General features: G+C 37.9%; 1 protein-coding gene across 3 annotated transcripts in view; it reads right to left on the bottom strand.

Annotated features, from left to right (window-relative positions):
• mgat5b (alpha-1,6-mannosylglycoprotein 6-beta-N-acetylglucosaminyltransferase B) overlaps positions 1-23860 on the bottom strand; it is an 876343-nt gene that overhangs the window by 381173 nt on the left and 471310 nt on the right. For all 3 annotated transcript variants that reach the window (XM_088000554.1, XM_043714644.2, XM_043714643.2), the window contains one exon: positions 10607-10680. In XM_088000554.1, the coding sequence (XP_087856680.1) occupies positions 10607-10680 (74 nt within the window). The remainder of the gene's footprint in view (positions 1-10606; positions 10681-23860) is intronic.

Raw genomic sequence — 23860 nt, 5'->3', positions numbered from 1 at the left:
TAAACTAAAGCTCATACAGAAAGATCAATTGCACATAGTTCCATCACCAACTATGGAGCAATGCAGGATAAAGTTTGACAAACCATACTTTACACTAGGGCAGGAGAAAATAGAAACAAATAATGCTGTCTGAATAGTAAATTTAAAAAAAATCTTCACTTTCCTAAAACTAAGTAACTTATGTCTTAATCATTGGGATTGTAAACTGCTATTGTGTTCTTGTTATCTTTATATATAATAAAACTGCAATCAACTGCATTTATTGATGCATTGAAGGAGATGCACACCAGAATAAAAGGGAATAATATTGTTCACTGATACAATAATACCGAAATAGCTTAAAATTGTCAAAATCAAGTACATGAGGAAAAGTAGGATTGCCTAAGGATGCTAAGTTTTGCTGACTGAAATGATAGCATAGTAAGCTAAATTGTCACAGCAAATGCCTTGTTACAATAAACATGAGCCAAATTAAAGCTGGAAAGGAGTTAGTAACATATGAATGTTCAAATTTCCCCACTGCACCAAAACTCTATGCACAGAAAAAAAAACATTCTGAAATTTTGCTATCATTGACACAAGCAGCAGACTTAATTATGAGTGACCCAGATTTTCTGCACATTCCTTTATCTTTCTCTGTTTTAGCCATCTCCATTTGCAAATATTGGCTTGCTCTCTTGAATAGAAGTACTGACGCAAATGAAGACAAACTAATGGTTCGAAAGGTGCTTCCCACTGATTGCACAGACAAAACATTCTTCATGCATGAAAGATATTACACAAAACAAAAGACAATAATCTCCCTGTTGGTTAAATGGGATCCTATTAAACTAGATATATGGATCTCTCAGTTTTCTCTTCTCATGGGAAATGCCTGGCTTTCTCACCAATGAATACGTCATTGAAATCAAGATACCCAAATCTGGAATTGCAAATACTTCTCATCCCTTATCAAAGAATAGTAACAACAATTTGCATGGCACAGCAATTTATATAGCACGTTTAACATTATAAAATATCTCAACGTGCTATACAGGAGCACTACCAAACAACATTTGACCACACAAGGTAACTTTGGGATAGTTGGTCAAAAGCTTGGCAAAAGAGGTGAGTTTTTAAAGGATCACTTTCTGAAAGGAAAAAAGAGGTGAAGAGATGGAGCTGTAGGGATGAAATTCCTGAATTTAGGCAGCTGAAGGTACAGTTTCTATTGGTGAAGTGAATAAAATCAGGAATGCTCAAGTGGCCAAAATTCATTGAATGTAGGGATCAAAGAAATTTGTAGGGCTGAAGGAGGTTACAAAGATTGGGAGAAATCAGGTCACACAGCGATTTGAAAATATGATGAGAGTTTTAACATCAAGGTATCGCTTGAATGGAAATCAAGGAGCATGTTGAAATATTCATGAAAGATGCATCAAACAATACCCTATTCTAGATTGTGTGCTTGACAAAAGGAGAGGAGGGAATAATTGTTCTCTTGGGGCAACAGAACCATATTTTATTTATGTCATTGGTGCATTGTGACACTGTTATGCTCAAGTGCCACAATGATAATAGCAAAGTGAGTTATACATCCATTTTACAAGTTGTACATAAATTGTGGACTTGTTAAAATAGCTGTAAAGATACCCGCAAGGGTTTTACAAAGGTGTGCATGCTGTTTAAAATTCCATGCAATGACTTTGGATTTATTGTGAAACAATTATCTTTTGACTCAAACTTTATAAGCTACAAAATAAGGAAATGTAATAACCAACTAACTGAGAAGTAATGATTTTGTCTAACTCCTCTATGAATAGAATGAAAAGGATAATTAATGCCTTATTTATTAAGACTGCTTGTTTATTTTCTGTTAATGAATGATTACATGTGGAGAACATATGTAAAATATTAATGAGTAATTGCCAATCAATGGTAAAATCTGCTTCTTGAAACATAAACCTCTAATTGACTGTGATCTTCTTGGGTTTACTCAACTACATCACACAAATTTTCATGATGGCTTTGCTGTCAATCTCAATGATCTTTAATGATGACAAATATTTGCAATTTTACTCTGAGACATTATCAAAATATCGTTTTTTTTATTAAAGTATAGTTTTACTTAAGTTTCAGTGGATACAAAAGTGAGTATGTATTTGTATGAATTAATTTGAAGTTATAGTTGTTGCACTGTATTACTGTTCATTAGAAAGAACAAACAAGTAATAAATAGCCCTCAAAATCCCAATCTTTTGGGCATATGTGGCTCTATATAATCATACAGTAAATTGCTTTTAAATGAGTTTGATATTGGTGAGTTCATTTTTATTCATTTGACAAAAAAACCCATCTCTCTTTTATGCTTTGTCAATCTTAAACTTTATTTCTAACCTCAAAACGAAGACATTTCTAACCTCACAAAGAAGCTATTCAAAAAGATCTGGTTATTTCTTTGTTGTGGATTTGTCCTTTGCCTCTGTCAATTTGAAACTGCTGACAAGTCATTGGGATCATCACAGCCTAAAGATGTCTCCAAGCAGAGCAAGCAGCTCATCCCATTTAATTTTACAGTGAGCAAGAAGGAAACAAAATGAACTGAAATTTTCAATTTTTGCAGGGGCAAAAGTAAATGACTGAGATGTGCACATGAGATTAAGTTAGAAACTTAAATATCATAAATACATGTTCGAATAAATAAGTTAAAAACTATTAATAAACTGTATTTTCATAATAATTGGCATATTTGACATTCCAAAAATATATTTACTACATTGTTGAATGAAGTATAACCAGTTTTCAAGAAAGTATAGGTTTCTTGAAGTGTTTATACAATTAAATTAATGGGGTAAAATGCATATTCACATTGGTTTAGCAATTTCTAAATACTCATGGGACAGTGGTGGTGGTGGTGGTGGTTTGGGGGGGCGCGGAGGGAAGACTTGAATGCCACAAACTATTGGGAGGTGATTAAGGATTTCTACATTTAAGTGCACATATGCGGATTCCAGAGCTGCTGTCAATTTCAGAATAATAATGACAGGGAAAATTGACAATTTAATTGTCATTGCCATCACCAAATCCAGGCCAATACTATAGAACATCCTCTCAACTTAATAACTGGAGCAGTACCTTATCTCAGCAATATTTGATTTTCACTAGCGTTGACACTGCTACTTGCCATCGGTGTGGCATATTCTCTTGCTGTGTACCAGACCTAAGCTTGCACAATGTGAAAGAGGATTGAAGCTCAACCTGAGATTGTAGTGAAGTAATGCAGTTTTACACTGAATGCAACACTTGCAGTGAAAACAAGCCTTAAGATTGCCCATAATTGTAAACAAATTTGTCAGTTGTCATTCGTCTCAATGAATAAGAAATAGGGTTGAGATTGAGAAATCATACTTCACGGTGCACCACTAACTGACAGAAAGGGAACATTTTCATCACTGGCAACCCACTGTGCTAACTTTGAAATGTTTACTGGTACATCTTTGCATGATTGCATCAGTCGAGTTGTTTGAAATATCAGTTTCCTTGGAAAGGAATTAAACTAAACCTTTCAGCCTTAGGTTGAACTGCGATGAACCGCAGGGATCGGTGCTGTTTGTTGTGTATATTAATGACTTGGATGTGAATGTAGGTTTAATTAGTAAGTTTGTAGATGGTGCAAAAATTGGGGGTAGTGAGGAGGATGGTAGCAGGCTACAGTCAGATCAGCTGGTAATTGGACAAAGCAATGGCAAATGGAATTTTATCCTGATTAGTGTGAGGTGATACATTTTAGGATATACACAATAAATGAATGCAATAAATAAAGCAAACTGTCCATAGATCTCTGACGGTGTCAACACATTTTGGTGAAGATGGCATATGGGATGCTTGGTCTCATTAGGCAGGGCACAGGATTTTGGGGAACACAGTCTCGTTACAACTTTATAAAACACTGCTGAGGCCACAGATGGAGTACTGTGTACAGTTCTGATCATCACACTATGGGAAATATGTGATTGCACTGGAAAGGGTGCCAAAGGGATTCACCAGGATGTTTCCTGGGATGAAACATAGGAAAGACTGGAATCGGTTGGGTTTGTTTTGCTTGGAGTAGAGGAAGATGAGGAGGGATCTGATTGAGATATACAAAATTATGAGAGACATACACAGAATATGTTGTGAGAACCTCTTCCCCATTGCAGATGTGTGGTCATAAGTTTAAGGTGAGGAGCAAGTGTTTTAGAGGAGATCTGAGATAAAAATGTTTTAACCCAGGTTGGTGTGTGGAAGGGTGGTGGCGGCAAGTACCCCCGCAACATTTAAGAAGCATCAGGATGAGTATTTAAAATGCTGGGGTATACTGGGCTATGGACCAAATGTAGGTAAATGGGATTAGTGTAGATTGATGTTTGTTGGTTGGCATAAACATGGTGGGCCAAAGGGCCTGTTTCTGTGCTGTATCATTCTATGACTCTCTGATACTTATCATAATTATCAGTGTATTATTGTTGATAGCTCTTAACCGTTATATTTCATTCCACTCACAATTAGTAACCTCTGAACCTGACTTTCCTACTATGAAACTGGTCTTAAAAAGGTACTCAGGGTGTCTATTTTCTCAATTACTGAGGCAGGAGTGCTCTGTGTATGCATATAAAGAGCTTCCAAAGTGTCACTTATATTAAATGACATTCCAGAATATATTTTAAGTATTGACAATAATTAACAAGGTCAGGCTGGTAGCAAAATGTTGGACATGTTCAGTCTTAGAGCATCAATCTTCTGCCACAATCATGATTTATTGAAAGTGATGTTTTCTAATCAACCTGTTAAAGATGGTATTATACATCTCTGTAGGAGGTGGGACCTGCTTATCCAGGTTTTCTGGCTCAGAGGTAGGGATATTATCATTGTGCCACATTGTGCTTGATCTCAAGTATTCATGACTCAGATAATGTCAACAAGTTGTGTTTTAGTTGTAAGCTTTCAACATGATTGAAATATGGCTGAAAGAAAAGTAGGAATGGCAGCTTAACATTCTGAGTAATAGGATATTCAATCAAGATAGTGGGGGGGGGGGGGGGAGGTGTATTTAAAAGGAAAATCATTGCAATGTTGGTTTAAAAAAAACAGGTAAAGGAGTGGGGAGGAATGATTTGCTCAGAAGAATGATCAGCTGAAGCAATCTGGAGAACATTCTGAAGAATAACAAAATGGGCAAACACAGTGCTTGAAGTTTACTGCAGCCTCCAACATGGTCAAGAGGATATGAGGGCAAATTTTTGATACATGTGAAAATAATAGGGCAGTAAAATTAGAAAACATTAACTTCCCAAATTTGAGTTAATGTTTAGACATGGATGATGCAGGTTCTGAAAATGCATTCAGGACAATATTTTTAGCTAGTATGTAGCAAGCAAAACAGGAGAAGGGACTGTTCTAGATTTAGATTTGGGCATGAAGCTGGGTAGGTGGAAAATGATTCAATGGCTCATCATTTCAGTGGTGGTAATTATAATTGAGTTAGATTTAGCTTTGTTATGGAAAAGGAAAGATGAAGGACACTTTTTTTTGGGTTCCAGCTGGATTTGTTTTCAGCAGGTGCCTATGTAATATAGGTCAAATGGATAAAAAAACCTCTCCTCCCAACAGCCTCCAAGCTAACCCCCAAAATATTGAGGGTGGGTAGACACCAGATCAACATTTTACCATTTGAATAAGTAACTAAGGATCATATGATCTTGTTAGAAGTTCATTGACCCAATCCTACACTATGAGAGAAAGTGAGGGCTGCAGATGCTGGAGATCAGAGCTGAAAATGTGTTGCTGGAAAAGCGCAGCAGGTCAAGCAGCATCCAAGGAACAGGAGAATCAATGTTTCGGGCATAAGCCCTTCTTCAGGAATGAGGAAACCAACCAATCCTACACTATCCACACCAAAATATGGTGAGAATGAAAAGGCCACATTTTTAAAGCAGTTTATAAATGGCAGGAAGAAAGGCTACTATTTATTTCCATTGTGCATTGAGGCCTAAGATAGCACTCCACCATTCTTTCAAACCAGCTGCCCTGAGAATTACTGTCGCCCCAAACCCTGAATTCATTTTACTATCTCACTCCGCTCCCTGAACTTTCCAAACATACCCAACACAATACAAGGTATATACCTCACACTGGAATCCGTGCTTTGTTTACATATTTGGGCTTCAATTTCCTGCAAACTTTTGGGTGTCTATAGTAAACACCAAGTGCTGTAATTGTCCTTTTTTGTTTTAAACTTCAACCCAAATTGCCTCATTTAACGACCTTTGCAAGCAAATCAATCCTCCTCACTCTTCTACCCATTTCTTTAACCAACATTGCAACGTCTATCATATTTCATTTCCCTCATTATCCTACTCAAATGCAGTGTTGCTAGGAATGATAACCTCCCATTCCCACAGTTCTGCCAATACTGAATACATGGTGCAGCTGATATTGCTGGGGCTGTCCGCAGCTCCCAAGTGTGCAAACTCACAATTAGGCAATTTAGCCTGTTCACAGAACCTTTAGACCTGTGCATTGGGTTTATTTCCCGGTAAAATGTAGCCTACCTACTGCAATTTTCTGTACCAAAAGTGAAAATGCTCATATAAGGAAAGACCAGTTTTAATAAATTGAAATGTAATTTAGCAAACCTGAACTGCAAAATGTTATTCAAAGGAAAATCAATGACATAGCAGTGGGAGGCATTCAAGGCAGAGATAATAAGGGTTCAGAGCAAATGCATTTTCTGAAAAGCAAAATGTACGACTCCTAGGCCGAGAGCCACTTCCATTTCTCAAAGCACACAGGGTAAGATAGGGCAATAAACAAATTTCTATCAGAAAACCTGGAAGAGTATACAAACAGCAGAGGTGAAATTAAAAAGGAAACTTGCAAAGCAAGATCAGGCATGAAAATATATTGACAAGTAAAATCAAAGAAACTCAAAAGCTGCTTTATAAATATATTAAGGGTAAGGGGATAGTTAAGAAAAGAATAAGCCCAATAATGGACCAGAATGATAACATGCGGAGGTGAAAGATGCAATCATGTTTTCATATATACTTTGCCTCTGTCTTTGGGACAATGAAGATACTGTTGTTAAGGAGATGTGTGAAATATTGGTTGGGACAAACATAGTGATGGAGGAAATATTAAGGTGCTTAGTGTAGTGATTGTAATGAGGACAGACAGGTGATCCTTATAGAATATGAGCTCCCGGATTGGGGCTGTTAATCCATAGGGTCCTGGCTGTCAGAGAAGAACAGGAGTGTCGGACATCCTGTTCACTCTGACAGTTGGCTCTGAGGGAGCTGGATCAATGTCAAGACTTTCCATGTGTAAATAAAGGATGACCAAGTGATGGGATACCAACCTCCGTGGAGTTATTTCAGTAGTGACAAGAGCAAAGCTCATTCCTAAAGAAATTCACTCACAGTAGTCATCTTTGAGTTAGGGTTAGTATTTCTGGCATCATGCCGTTATTTGGGAAACTTGACTTGCTTGATTCTGCCAATGAAGACTGGGTCCTGTATGTGGAAAGAATGTGCTATATTTTTCTGGGCAAATGATATTGGGGCAAATGAAAAGCAAGGAGTAATTCTCCTGGCAGGATGTGGGCCCACAGCTGTTTCTGGTAATACAAGTATAACTTTCACTGACAAACCAGATACTAAAATCTTTCAAGAGTTGATGGATTTAGTTAAGGAATATTATGATTCTAAGCCTCCTCTAATTCTGAACTGCTATCATTTTTACTTGGCAATTCAAGAACCAGGGGAGTTTGTGCCAGGAATTTTGCAGAGCTAAAGAGAACTGGGAGGGGCATGTAACTTTGGTTTAATCCTTAATGAGATACCGAGAGACAGTTTGGTATGTGGGATTAACGATGTAACCATGCAAAAGTACCTACTAGCTGAAGCCCAAGTGGATTTCAAACAGGCACTTTAACAGTGGAAAACGCAGCAAGTGGAGAAAACAAATTGCAGTGTATTCAATTGGAAGTGGACACCCTCGCCAGTCCAACTGAGCTTGGAGAATGCCACTTGAGTGAAGGCAACTTCATAGCCTCACTCAGGATATATCTTGAACAGAGGGACTCTAGGTCGGCCCGCAGCAAAACACCAAAACAAAGGTAAGCCTCCACCAAACAGTTAAAATTTTCTTTAGGATCTGCATTGGCAAACCACCGCAGTTGCTGTTGATATGTGGACATGAGACAGCAAAAGTGTCCCATTAGGCCTGAACTGAGTATGTAAACTCATTGGCCAGTATCCAGGAGAGTTCATACCTTGGAAAGTCTACCTACATCTAGTTTGGAACAGTTAAATTGCTTAGCAACATCCAAATCAGAACCAGTCAAAATGGCTAAATGGTCACCCAGTTCTAATAGAGTTGATACTGGTGCATCCATTTCAGTGATTGCAGAACCACTCTTTAACAGAATTTGCTTTGGACTCCAACCCTTAAGTTTCATGCAAGACCTCAGCTAGACTAAGAACATATACCAAGAAACCTTTACAGATTAAGGGCACCATTTCGGATCTAGTCTCTTAAGAGAAGCAGCTGGTTCAGTTACCACTGACTATAGTAAACGGCCAGGACCCAAGACCAAGGTGAAATGGTTGAGAAAAGTTCACCCAGTTTGGCTCAACATTTGTTGATGAGAAAATGGCTGCCTGAGTGAAGTCCTAATTAAATACCCAGAGGTTTTTGAGGAAGGTCTAGGGACTATCAAAGGAGCCAATGCCACCTTGCATGTTGACCAGAAAGCAATTCCACGATTCTTCAAGGCCTGCCCATTGCCATATGCCTTGTGAGTAAAAGTAGAGACAGAAATCAGAGGCTGAAAAGCGAAGGCATCATTGTATAATGGGCAACACCAGCTGTAGAAATTGTGAAGTTTAACAGGTCGGATCGCCTTTGTAGGGATTTTAAACTAATACCCAAATCCTCCCAGTTCATATTTGATTATAGGACCACCGCTCATGCAACTACAGGGATATCTCCAGCAGCGTTGCTAATGGGAGGACACTCCACATCAGGTTAAATCTGATCTTCCCTGACCTGAGAGGAACGTGAAATGCCATCAGTAACACCAATGTCAGACACAAGATTCCGTTAAGTGAAAGAGACAGTTTACTTCAGGGGATGAAGTTTGGTGTAGGAACCACAGGAATGTCCCAGAATGTCAGAAATATAGTCAATGTGAGGTCAAGTCCAGTGATGTATAATGTTTGGGTTCGAGCAATGGTCCTGAACAAGCATGTAGACTGTATGAAAGCTGACAACTCACTAACAGGGCAGGATCAAAACATGCCCTGGCTCCTTGGAACTGTTGGAAAGGTTGTTGGAGCCTGTGGGGGTCGCTCCCACTGTCCAGTGTTGAAGAGACCTCGGAATCTCTGATGGACATGGTTGATGTCGCCCCCTCAACACCTTAGCCATCTGAAGAAGAGAATTAATTTCTTCCGAGATTCTATAGGCACAAGAGAGGAGCTACTGTACCTTACATGACACGTGTATGAGAGGTAGAGTTTGGGGGGAACCAGACCCAATTCTAAAACATCCCAGGAGGAGCTTGAGAAAAAGTACCAGCCTATGTCCTCAGACTCAGACGGGAGGGATGTAGTGATTGTAACAAGGTCAGTCAGGTGGGGGGATCTCATAGAATATGAGTGCCCTGAATAGGACTGTTAATCTGGTTCAATCAGGGAGTCCTGGGCGACAGATAAGAACATGAGTGTCAGACATCCTGTTCACTTTGAGAACTGGCTCTAAGGGAGTTGGATCAGTGTCGAGGAATTTCCGCATATGAATAAAAGGTGACTTGGTGACAGGATACCAGCCTCTGTGGAAATTATTTTACTTAGTATTTTTGAAAGTAGAGAAAGTGCCAGTGCTTAATGAATTGTACCATTGGCTGATAAGCAAGACAGGAAATCATAGGAGCTTTGATCATAATACTGCAGTTGCCTCCAGCTACAGGTGTGGAGCTGAAAAACGGGAAGACTGTGAACGTTTCCTTATTGTTTAGAACTGGAGAATGAGACATATTAACACTTAGTAACAAATTAACCAAACCGTGATGTTGGCTAAATAATTGGATAAAAATGAGTGACAATATTAATCAGCATTTGAAAAGGCACAAGTTAATCAAATACAATTTGCATGGATTTTAAACAGAAGGTGATAGCTCTAATTGCTACAAATTAATTACTAAAACTTTGAAAATTTACTCATAAGAACATGAAGTTTCATTTCCTCATGTTTCAATTATTGTTTCACATTTTAAAAACTCATGGTTTATTTTGCATTTCCCAGCTCACTTAAATCTATAATTTATCCCATCTTTATTTTGGTTTCTATACATTCACAATTGTTCTGTTCCAGTCAGTTTTTGCTTATTCTTCTCAATTACAGACGTAAAACCACATTTGCAGAATGGTGCAGTCTTTATTCCTGGTTCAAACAATAAATGACGCATGATATTTTGATTGCTCACTTTAATTTCAAAGCTTTGGATATTTTTCATTGACTATAGAATCACCCTTTATAAGCAATGTGAATAAATAATCTAAAGGGAAACAGAGCGATGAGTACTCACCTCAATCTTCCCAAGGCAGTCAGGGAAATTTGGATCTTTGGGAATCTCACATTGGCTGCTTTCCTTTCCTTTGGCTACATGGTGTTAAGAGTTTTAAAGAAAATATAAAATAAACAGCAGATTAGAATTTTCAGTTATGTTGTAATTCAGCTTGCAGAATATAATTGTTAATTCCACCCTTTAGATTTGAGTTGGAAATTACTGACCGTTAAGTGTATTTATTTCTAAGGTAGTTCCATATTAAAAAGAGTTGTTGCCTTCCCTAACTCACTTTCAGATCTATCATGCTTTACCTTCACATGTTCATTAGGTTTATTCCATGTCTCTTACTTCAAACTAATTCTTTCCCGTTTCCTTAAAGCTGAGGATTTCCTTACATTGACAATTCTTTTTATGTGTGAATTTTTATGGCCAGACTTCATATCATCTTATTATCACTTCCACAGTTCCCCCATTTTCTTTTACATACTTTATGATGTCTGAGTACATTGCTTCTAACATAATTCCATGTAAACTTGCACTAATGATGGAGGCAAGTGACAGGGCTGTAGGTTCATTAAGAGGCTGTCCCAGGTTTTTAAAAACATTTTCATAGTGACTACAGATTTTAGCAGCAGTTGACCTTTACACTAGCTACATGTAGGTGTGAATAATGGCGTAGAAGAGGGAAGAATTTAGAAGTAAAATTATTTCCCTCCCCTACAGTTTATAGATTAATGCTGTAGCATGAGTAGCATTTGTGTTCCATCAGATGAGTTATTACAGTGCTATGATTAGGTGATGTAACTACCCCTTAAAATGACATGTTTGTTGGATTATTATTTATGAGGAGAAAGTGAGGTCTGCAGATGCTGGAGATCAGAGCTGAAAATGTGTTGCTGGAACAGCGCAGCAGGTCAGGCAGCATCCAGGGAACAGGAGAATCAGCGTTTCGGGCATAAGCCCTTCTTCAGGAATTTATTATTTATGCCAAATGGAATACTGGCAATTAAAAAACAAACGTTGTAAATGTGGAATACTCTTTGAATGAATTGGAATGGATAAACAATAGAGTATATTACTGGCAGGATAGCTAGTATGATGTTCAAGCGTGAATGTTTGGTCTTTTCCCATTGCTTTTAAGCATTCGTCTAGATATCTATTGAGATAGCATTTCCGAAGATCATTTGATTACTTAGAGTTTTATAGGCTCTTGGCTGCAATCCTGTTGTTACTGAAATAACTTCACAGAAGCCGGTATATCATCACCAAGTCACCCTTTATCTACACGTAGCAAGTCCTTGACATTGATCTAGCTCCCTCAGAACCAGCTCTCAGAATAACAGGATGGCTGACACTCCAGTTTTTGTCTGTCAGCCAGAGCTCCCTGATTGGATCAGATTAACAGCTCCAATCAGAGAACTCATACTCTATGAGGTGCGCCAAGCTGATCTCATTACAATCACTGCAATTGCAAGTTCTTAATGTTGTTTACACCATTTGTTTGAAGAGTCTACTCACTCAAGTATTTTTATAGTATATTAAACTGTCACAATTGTTGTAAGTTAAATGGTTGACAGAGAAGAGGGAGTGAGGAGTGAGTTGCATGCTGTGGATAAGGGGATGTGAGTGTGAAGGGATGAGAGTGAGTAGGATAAGGATGAGGATGTGTGTCTATGGCAGTTGAGGAGGTATGGTGTGACAGTGAAGGCTTGAACTTGAGAGGGGAGTGTGAGGGAATAATAATGAGCCATTGGGTTATGTGTTTGAGATGAAGGGGTCAGGATAAGCTTGTTTAAAATGATCAGAATGTTCAACCATATGTAGGTGAGTGACTGATCACTTTGGAAGCCATGATCAAGGCTTTTGGGGAATGTGAGGTGAGTTTTTTTGAGGTGTCTTATCTGGGCCCAGCTTTCCTTTCCACTTCCAGGCCACTAAGGTCATAGATCTCTGACAGATCCTGCCTGCTAGCAGTCTTGAGACAGATGGAGTATCATAATGATGAGATTAGTCCCATCCCTAATTCCCACCTCCAATAATAAAATATGGCCTAACGTCTTTGTTTCACTCCCCACTGATGCCGGCCCCCATTCCCCTGACTGTTTACCAGCAATTCTGTTTTCATTTCAGATTCCAAGCATCTGAGATATATTGCATTTATCTTAGCAAGAAATTACTTCTTAAAAATCAGCGATCATCCCATTAATGATTTTTTTCAAAAAAGACGCTTTCCAATAATTAGACTATTGAAAGAAAAGTTATAAGGGTTGTTTCTGCTTTTAGCAACATTAGCAATGCTGGCCCATTCTGTGTGTAATGATAGAGTTGGATCATTATGCTCTTGATATCACTGTTACCTCAATTATCATGTGTCAATGATTTAATAAGAATTTGGACTCGCAGAGCTTGGAGCTTCCTATAATGTAGCCTTATCATCATGTACAGTGAACAACTATGAACAGTTACTAAGATGTTTGGCCTGAGTTTGGGTTGAGATAAAAAAACACAATCAAACATGCTAAAAAAATTCCTTATGAAAAGCATTTCTTCCATTGTTTTCTGCTCATTCATATCTGTAAATCACTATAACATAAAATTTATTACAACCCATTACAATCAAGCAATACGTAGAATCCCTACAATGTGCAAGCAGACCATTCAGCCCATCAAGTCCACACCAACACTCCAGAGAGTATCCGACACAAACCCTGCATTTCCCATTGCTAATCTGTCTAACCTGCACAATATGGACCATTTAGCATAGCCAATCCACCTAACCAACACATCTTTGGTCAGTGAGTGGAAATTTATGCAGGTATGGAGAGAATGTGCAAACTGCACACAGACAGTTACCCAAGGGTGGAATTGAACCCAGATCCCTTGCACTGTGAGATAGTAATGCTAGCCACTGCACCACTCCTTTCAAGCTTTAGAAGTTATTATCACAAAATAAAGCATTTTAAGTAATTTGGAAAATAATCAAATGGGATTAGCACAAAACCTTTGATCACACAATAATTGGTTTAAATTTTGAATGCATTAAGTGGTGGCAGAGGAAGGTTCAGATGAGATATCCAAGAAGACATCAAGTAATTAGTTGAGTAGAGACAATGTGCAACGAATTTTGGGAAAAAAACCTGAAGATTGGCAGTAAGCCAGCGTTCATTTGGGGAGCTTGTGTAGGCAGTATGGGCCAAATGGCCTTGTTCTGGGCTGTCACCATTCTGTGATTCTGTGGTGCTAATAGCACTATTTGTGAATTACAAAGTTTTTCCCAGTTAGATTGGAATTCAATAGTGAGTGCCTTAAATTAAAAAAAAAAGCCTTTCAAAATAGTGTCCGGTCACCTAAAAGTTACATCTTAGTTCTTTAAGCCTTCACATAGGCCTGCAAAGAAGTGTCATTAAATGAAACTCCCAATAATAATTAATCCAGTATGGGTCATGACCAGTTATATGAGGGGAGGATTCTTTTCATGTGAGATATTTAAAATTTGAGTTTTGTTGAACCCAGCTTGTGTTAAAAATTCTATAATTTCTTTCTACCTATTATGCTGCCAGTGCGAGAATTATGCCCAAAAATAGTTCCGTCAAACAGAAACTTTGGAATTATATTTGTATTGATACCCTTCAGTTGATTGTCATGCAGAAACTGTTGTACCTTATCCAAATTCATAAATACAGTCACAGACATTCTAGTACAGAAGAAACCATTTGGTCCAGGGTTAATGCCAAATCCAAACTTGGAATGAGCTACCATAAATCTGTGCTCTTTTCTTAACACATTGTTTTTTTTGCTCTCAGTTATCTCATGTATTTGGCAACATTTTTGTTATTCTCATTATTAAATACAGAGAAGTGGATGGAGAGCAGAAATTTTTTTTCACATTCACAATTATATATTATATCACATTTTATTTGTCTTATTCTAAATAATTTTAATTCTGTGCCATTTAACAGTTGCAGCAGTATACCCATTTTTCGAATCAATCTGTTCAGAAACGTTATTCTACAACTCTGGAGTAGATAGGACTTAAATCTAGGCCTCCCAATCCACGCCTAGGGACACTGCCACTACATTGCAAGAGTGCAGCAGTATATTGATACATATTTTATTTCTAATTGTTGTATTCATAATGTGACACAGATAGAAGAAAAATACAGCGCAGTACAGGCCCCTTTGGCCCTCGATGTTGCACCGATCCAAGCCCACCTAACCTACACTAGCCCACTATCCTCCATATACCTATCCAATGCCCGCTTAAATGCCCATAAAGAGGGAGAGTCCACCACTGCTACTGGCAGGGCATTCCATGAACTCATGACTCGCTGAGTAAAGAACCTACCCCTAACATCTGTCCTATACCTACCACCCCTTAATTTAAAGCTATGCCCCCTCGTAATAGCTGACTCCATACGTGGAAAAAGGTTCTCATGGTCAACCCTATCTAAACCCCTAATCATCTTGTACACCTCTATCAAGTCACCCCTAAACCTTCTTTTCTCCAATGAAAACAACCCCAAGTGCCTCAGCCTTTCCTCATACGATCTTCCTACCATACCAGGCAACATCCTGGTAAACCTCCTCTGCACCCGTTCCAGTGCCTCCACATCCTTCCTATAGTATGGCGACCAAAACTGCACACAATACTCCAGATGCGGCCGCACCAGAGTCTTATACAACTGCAACATGACCTCAGGACTCCGGAACTCAATTCCTCTACCAATAAAAGCCAGTACGCCATATGCCTTCTTCACCGCACTATTTACCTGGGTGGCAACTTTCAAAGATCTGTGTACATGGACACCAAGATCCCTCTGCTCATCTACACTACCAAGTATCCGACCATGTGTCAGATATGTGAGAAGTGAGGATGATCAGAAGTGGGGATTTTCACTGATGATTATACAATGCTCAGCACCATCCATGACCCCTCAGATACTGAAGCAGTCCATACTCAAATGCAACATGATCTGAACAATATCTAGGCTTGGGCTGACAAGAGTCAAGTAACATTTGTGTCACACAAATGCCAGACAATGATCATCACCAATAAGAGATACTCTAATCACCACCCCTTGACATTCAATGGTATTACCATCTCTGAATCCCCCACTGTCATCATCCTTGGGGTTACCATTGATCAGAAACTCAACTGGACTCACCACATAACACAGTGGCTACCAGAGCAGGTCAGAGACGAGGGATATTGCAGTGGGTAACTGTCCTCCTGATATCCCAAAGTCTATCCACCATCTACAAGGTACAAGTCAGGAGTGTGATGGAATACCCCCCCCACTTGCCTGGATGGGTGCAGCTCCAACAACACTCAAGGAGCTTGACACCATCCAGGACAAAGCAACCCGCTTGACTGGCACCACATCTACAAACATTCAATCCCTCCACCACCAATGCTCAGTAGCAGCAGTGTTTACTATCTACAAGATGCACTGCAGAAATTCACCAAAGATCCTTAGACAGCATCTTCCAAACTCATGACCACTTCCATCTAGAAGGACAAGGCCAGCAGGTACTTGGGAACACCATCATCTGCAAGTTCCTCTTCAAGACATTCACCACCCTGACTTGGACATGTACCACCATTCCTTCACAGTCGTTGGAAATCCTGTAATTCCCTTGCTACTGGCATCATGGGTCAACCCACAGCAAGTGAACAGCAGCGATTCAAGAAGGCAGCTCACCACCACCTTCTCAAGGGCAAATAGGGATGGGCTATCAATGCTGGCCAGCCAGCAATGGCCAAGTCCCAGAAATCAATAAAAAAGATCAAAAATACATTTTGGAAATTTGCAACCATGGAGTATTCTGTTCAAGAATACATTTTTCCTCTGAAAGAATAACAGACAATTTAATATTCCTAACTTAAAGCACTCCTTACAGCTTTGTATGTTTTCTTTAAGAAATGGTCCATTATCCCTCATAGTCCAAGAATTATTTGTTTTTAGTCAATGTTAAATCATATAATCAGCTTACTACCACTGAAAGGACTATTTAATACTTGAACGAATTCAAGCAACAAACATCTTGCACAATAAATGGTGTAATATATGCTTTAAATACTTTGAAAAATGATATTGAAATAGGTGCAATTGAAACTGAACCCACTCCATTATGGATGCAAATTACCTAAAAATGATTGCCAAGTTCCCAGACTATTATCACCCAGTAATCTGCTTCAGTAAACAAATGTGCATCTTTTAAATCACATCAAAACTATTAATTCCATTCATTGCAGATGTTACCTCAGTTAGCTATCTGCATCCTCAAGGCCATTAAAAAGTGAATCATACTGCCAGCAATATTAGGGAACAAGAAACGGACAGAAATTTGACAACCAATTGTCATAATTAGTCTTTTAGAAGCACTTCCGGCAATAATTCTTGCTGAGATTGATTTGTGATCTCTTGAAAATATCAATTGTCTTAATACTTCACTAGAATTTTATGTTTCTTATCCATTCCCATAATCCTTACAAACTTCTGAGATACAGTATCTCTACTACTCCAATTCTGACCATGTGAACATCCCTGATTTTAATCATCTCAATACTGGAGGTTGTACATTCAGCTGCCAAGGTTCTCAAGTTGGCAATTCCCTCCCTAAACCTTTCTACTTCTCTTTCATTCTTTAAAGATGTTTCTTCAAACCTATCTTTTTGACCAAGCTTTTGGCCACTTGTTCTAACCACTTATGTAATGTGATGTTAATTTTGTTTGATAATGTACCTGTAACATGCCTTGAGGTGTTCACCCCATTAAAAGTTGTTGTTGAATATTGACAACAGCAAAGGCTTATTTTATCAAACAGTGCAGCTTCACAATGAGCACCACATGTATGTGCAGTTTATGATGCTCTGTCTCCACAATGTGGGGAAATTGCAGCATCCTTACTGTCTGCTCATCAGCAACCAGAAGCTATTTGTTGTCCCTTCCACAACAGTGCACTAATGACCAACCTGTTCACATTGCAAAGCTAATTAATGTTGTTGATGTCACTGGAAGCAGTTTGACAGGATCAGAGGCATAACTTTTAGATTCACAGCAAACATCACTGCCACAAGAAGTGGTGACTTGGTGTTGGATCCCAGCTCTTCCTCCAATTCTGAAATGCAGCCTTTGATTCAGAAGACGCACAGACTTTAATGCTTGTTGAGCCCGTGTCTTTCCTTGACCTTTATCTGCAGCCTGTGCAGGTATCTGTTACCTTTCTTGCTGCTGCTGCTGTTGCTCTTAATTGTAGAGAGTCAACAGAAACCTATTTCCCAGCAATTGAAAGCAAGTTTATCCTGAAAAACTGGTCCTGCCCTCCATAAACTCAATCTTTGAAAGGACTTCACAGCCAAAACTGCCATAAAAATGAACCTTTCAGTAACTAATGGCCAAATGACTGACCAGAGACTGATAGTATTGGCAGTAAGGAATCATTTAAATACCATGTGTGAAACATTCCTGTTATGGTATGTTGAGCAGGTTGAAAAACAAAGCATGTGTGCAGAGATGTCAAATTCACAAAAGGGTCTTATTTCATGCAAATGTCCCTTACTAACACAATTAAATGTGGCCTGCATTCGTTACAGATAATTGGCAGGCACACTTAACTATCTCTAAAGCAAAATAGTGTCATCTCTATTGCTGCAAAATTCAACCTTTTTATGGTCCATTTTAGATTTGGGAAAACATTTGAAACACAGATCAAATTTCAACCACTTGCTTTTACAGATTTAATAAGAACTTTATGTTGTTAATGATACAATTTAAATTATTGATACTGACAATTGCATACTTCCATTAATTTTAGTGTGATTACCCAAAGCTGGTTTCACAGAATGCATAATAAACATTTAACAATCAATGATTTATTGAGACCACATTTAAAATTTGACAATATCATCAACTTGGGTCTCTAAATCGGGATTTGCTTTAGACAGGGATTAGACAGGATTTGAGACAGTTATTCGAAGATACATCAAAATTACATTGAATTCATTTCTGAAATGGCATGGAAATTTATTTTATCAAAGAGTAGAAAATTAATTGTGTATATTGTATTGGCATTTTAACATATTTTTATTGTTTGTATTTTAAAATAAAATAATTCCATTCCAATTATTTATTAGTTCCATAGACAATTTACATATCTGTGTATTTAATTTTGCCCTCATGATATACTGTTTCACTGGTTCCTTTAGTAGGCTTTAGTGTTCCATTCTAATATAATTACTAATTTGCTTATTTTAAATGAGTTACCAGTTATTCAAAAATAGTACATAATGACATTTTACAAGAGCCAGTATACTGCTGCAGCAAATTTAGCTCTCCTATCTGTGCAAAGCAGAAATATCATGTATTATACCCAAGAAAAAACACACTAACATAGACTTTCAATATTAGGGCACGGTGTAGTCATCATTTTATCTTTACCAGTACGACTGCTCTGAAAAGAGAATTGTCAAAGTCTCTAATCGATCCCCAGAGGAAGCTGAAGGTGATAAAGCTTCCTCTAAATTCATGATCTCTCCAAAATGATTAAAATGCTAATTAGATGTAAACTGTCTCCATCTTCATAGTTCATGAAATAAAATCCAGAGCACTAGCTCGAAGCATTAGAGGCTCGGCTGGCAGTAAATTCATTTACTTTGCATGAGTGGCTTAGAACTGGTAACCAAATGGAAATCTAAATACCAATATTCATTTGGGAACATAGTGATGCTGAAAAATTCTTTCTTAGTGCAGAGTGGAATAGGCCTAATTCTGTACAGTTAAAAATAAAACTAGCAAGAAAACCAATCATGCATTTCATAGACTCCACAACATCCCAAAGCATTTCAAATTAGATTATAAGATGTTACTGGCAACTCTGTACACAAGTGCAGAATATCAATTCAATGTTATTTAGTTTTTCTGGATAGTCTAATGTTGTATTAAATCAACAGGGTCAAACACACTGAACTAATCTCAGCAGTTCACTGTCTTTACTTCCATGACTAACTGATTGGAAAATAAAATGTTACTAATCTAACTTTTTAGTTCAGAGACATTCAAAGCCTGGTTCTCAATTTCAGATCAGTTCACAGCAAGCCAATTCTTCTGCCTTCTACATGTAAAGTTCAGTAGAAAATAAAGTCACACTAGGAGACTAGATTTTCTTAGAAATGCAATAAATATCCCAGTGGTTGTGATTGTGAGTAAGTTCCAGTGAAACCATAGATCCTCCACGTTCCTACAATTAGATATGGAATGAAACACAAGCTCTCTGAATCTATGTTTTTTTTCAAGCACACTTGAAGTTTTATTTAGTATAAAAGGTGTGAATAAAACTGTAGTGACTGTTTTGACAATATTCACTGTTTTGTAGATTTTAATCTCCATGAGTGGTAAAGGCTGAGCAGTGGGATGAACCTGTTATATATGGCAATGATTCTTAAGGATTAATGTTGAAGACTGTATTATGCACCTTGTGACTGCATGTCACAAGGTGAGGATAATGAGATGCAACAATGCAAAGTAAGAAAAGTTAATTGGAAGAGAACTTGACTTTAATGAGGTAAGAACAGAGCTGACTAGGATTGATTGGATTAAAAGGTTGGCAGGGAAAACTGAACAACTTTTAGAAAGCAGCTGGTTTGGGTGAAGTTGATTTACATTCTCTCTAATGGAAAAGGTAGGATGAACAAATTCAGAGATGTCTGCATAGCAAAAGAAGTATGCATTAATATTGCAAAGAAAACAAAAATATGTACATCACAGAAAATACAACTGAGCATCAACAAGAGTACCGAAGGTGTGTTTGTATTTTCGGAGGAGCAGGGAGTGGGGTGATGAAAATGGAAAAGCAAATAAGAGAGCTCATGAAGACCCATGGGAAAACACTAGCAGCTCACATGATGGGAAAACCCAAAGTTTTCAGTCAGTAATGACACCAAAAAGACTGTGATTAAAGAAGAGTAAGGCTGACAGAGACCAAAAAGTGAATTTGTACATTGAGGCAGGGGCATGGCTGAGGTGTTAAATGAATACTTTGTATCTATCTTTACAAAAAAGGAGGATAGTACTTCGGCCATGTTAAGATTGGATGATTCATATTTAAACTGCTGTTCTGGCAGCAAGAATTTATTAATAAAATCAAAAGAACTGTGGATGCTGTAAATCAGAAATTAAAACAGAAATTGCTGGAAAAGCTCAGCAGGTCTGGCAGCATCTGTGAAGAGAAAAATTGGAGTCAATGTTTCAGGTCCAGTAACCCTAAGTTGAGGTGTGAGGAAGGGTCTCTGAAGCATAAACATTAACTCTGATTTTTCTTCAGAGATGCTGCCAGATTTGCTGGGCTTTTCCAGCAGTTTTGGGTTTCTATTTGAGAATTTATTAATATCCATGAACCAGGATTTATTTGGGAAAGTCATGGAAAACATGTGCATTGCTTATTAGGCCATGAAAGGTGGGCAATCATCATTTCATTCAACCTTCATTTTTTGCTGCAGAGGGAGGAAGCCTCCATTTTGACTCCCAGTTATGTAGGTAGCACTGAGATACACCATCGCTATATTACAGAATTTAAAGATTAATCACACACAAATGTATGAATTAGGATTTTGTCACTCAGCTTCTCAAGTTTGCTGTATTATTCAATAAGGTCATGGCTGATCTGATTATATTATTTTCCCACCAACCCCAGATAATCTTTCATCCACTTGCTTTTCCCCTAGAATCTATCTAGTTCTACAAATAAAAATGATTCAAAATCTCTTATGCCACTGCCTTTTGCAAAAAACAGCTATCCAAAGACTCATAATCTTCTCTGAGAAAAAATCTCCTTTTTTTATGAACTGGGTTAGCCCTTGTTTTTACACAGTGACCCCGAGTTCTAGAATCTCTTACAAGAAACAACATACTTTCCACATCACCCTATCAATTCACTTTATCTACGTTTCAATCAAATCAATTCTTATCTACTGAACTTCAGTGGGTACAAGCTTAGCCTGTCTAACCTTCCCTCATAAGACAATCTGCCTATTCCATGTATTAGTCTGGTAAACCTTCTCTGAACTACTTTCAATACATTTACATCTTTCCCTAAATAAGGAGAGCAATATTTTACATAGACTCAAGGCATGGTCGCACAAATGTAATGTATATCTAAAGTGTAACATCCTTACTTCAGGATCCGATTTCCCTTGAAATAACAACAGTCTATTAGATTTTCTAATTATTTACTGTACCTGCACACCGATCTATTGTGATTTGTGTACTAGGACACTCAGATCCCTTTGCATCACAGAGATCTGCAATCTCTCTCTATTATGATTCTTTTTTTATGTGACCCCACCAAAACGGACGATTTCAAATTTTCCCACATTATATTCCATTTGCCAGGTCTACACTTACATACCTAACATTGTTTTATAGCCAACTTGTGTATTGTTTCCAAATATGTTTCCTGACTATCATCTACAAATTTAATAACGATACTTCAATTCTTTGTTCTGAGTTATTTAGTTAAATTATTACAAGTTGACACCCAGCACTGATCCCTGTGTCCCACCACCTGTTACATCTTACCAACAAGGAAATTTATGGCTAATCTCCATTTCCTTTTAGTTAGTTAAACTTCAATCAATGCCAATATGTTTACTCCTTCACCACCACCTTCTGCCACCCCACCCAAACAATGGGCTCTTGTTTTCCTTAGTAACTTTTGATGTAGCACATTCTTAAATACCTTCCAGAAATCCAAGAAAACCCACAGGTTCCTCTTTATCTATAGCACATGTTAGTTCAAGTAATGTTTCACAAAAACACGTTCAGTCTACTTGATTACTTGAAATATCTCCAAGTGCCCTGCTATCCCATGGCAATGCAATGGTAAGCAAGCTCAACAACATCTCTAATTACTCAACAGGCTAAGGAAATTTGGCCTGTCTACAAGATCTCTGACCTTTTTATTATAGATGCACCATAGAAAACATCCTATCTGGATGCATCACAGGGTGTTATGGCATCTGCTATTCCTAAGAGGAAACTGCTGAGAATTGTAAACACAGCTCAGTCCATCACACAAACCATCCTTTCATCCATTGACTCCATCTATACTTCCTGTTGCATCCGGAAAGCTGCCAACATAATCAAAGATCACTCTCACCCCAGTAATCCTCTCTTCCACCTCTTCTGTCAGGCAAAGGATATAAAAGTCTGAATACATTTATGAATAGATTTGAAAACAGCTTCTTCCCCGCTGTTATCAGACCTTTGAACAGACCTCTCAAATGTTAATTCTGATCTCTCTCACTGCACCTTCTCTGTGGCTGTAACACTGTATTCCGCATTCTGCTCTGCTACCCTGATGTACTTTGTATGGTACAATCTACCTGTATAGCATGCAAAACAAAACATTTCACTATTGATTGATTGATTGATTGTTGTCACATGTACTGAGATACAGTGAAAAGTTTTGTTTTGCATGCTATATACACAGATCATACCATACAAAGTACCTCAGAATGCAGAATACAGTGTTATTCAGTACATGTGACAACAATTAGTCAATCAATAATTTCTTGAATAGCAGCTTCGAACAATTCCTCCACATGTAAGATGTTAAACTAATTGGGCTGCAGGTTCCTGCTTTCTGTCTACCTCTCATCTTGAATAAAGGAATTGCATTCTCTATTTTCCAGTCTAATGGCAGTTTTCCAATATGGAGGGAATTGTAGAAAATTAAAATTATTTGTCAACTTCCTCATTAGCTACTTCTTTCAGGACCCTGGGATCAAGTTAATCAGGAACCAAGAATTTGACATCCCACAGTTCCAACTAAGTTCCCTTTCTTCCATCTATCATTTACAGCTATTCCGGGGATGTCACCATGTCCTCTTTCGTGAAGAATAATGCAAAATATCAGTTCAATTCATCTGCCATTTCCTCATTTTGACTTTCTATTGGAGAGACGTTCACTTTGTTAACTTTTTTAAATACCTAGAGAATGTAAAAGGAAAATAACCTATCATAGATATACTACACTGTTAAAAAGCCCCAGGGACAAGGAAAGCAAATCATCATTGCTATATTGAACAACTGAGAATTTATTTGTGAAAAAGAGTAAAGCAATAGTAAAGTACTGCAGAATTAAAAATTATTTGTGGTAAAAATGAATAAGTAATTACATTAGTAGAAAATGGCAAGAGAAATAAAATGGTCTGGTTGTTTTTATTTCAGAGTTGGGCCAAACAGAATACAGGATTGATTACCTTGACAAAAC

Source organism: Chiloscyllium plagiosum, unplaced genomic scaffold, assembly GCF_037043375.1.
Source record: "Chiloscyllium plagiosum isolate Xiang-an unplaced genomic scaffold, Cpla_swu_hap1 HiC_scaffold_25, whole genome shotgun sequence".
NCBI classification, from domain to species: domain Eukaryota; kingdom Metazoa; phylum Chordata; class Chondrichthyes; order Orectolobiformes; family Hemiscylliidae; genus Chiloscyllium; species Chiloscyllium plagiosum.
The sequence above is the reverse complement of the archived record's forward strand: the minus strand, read 5'-3'. Positions and strand labels throughout refer to the sequence as shown.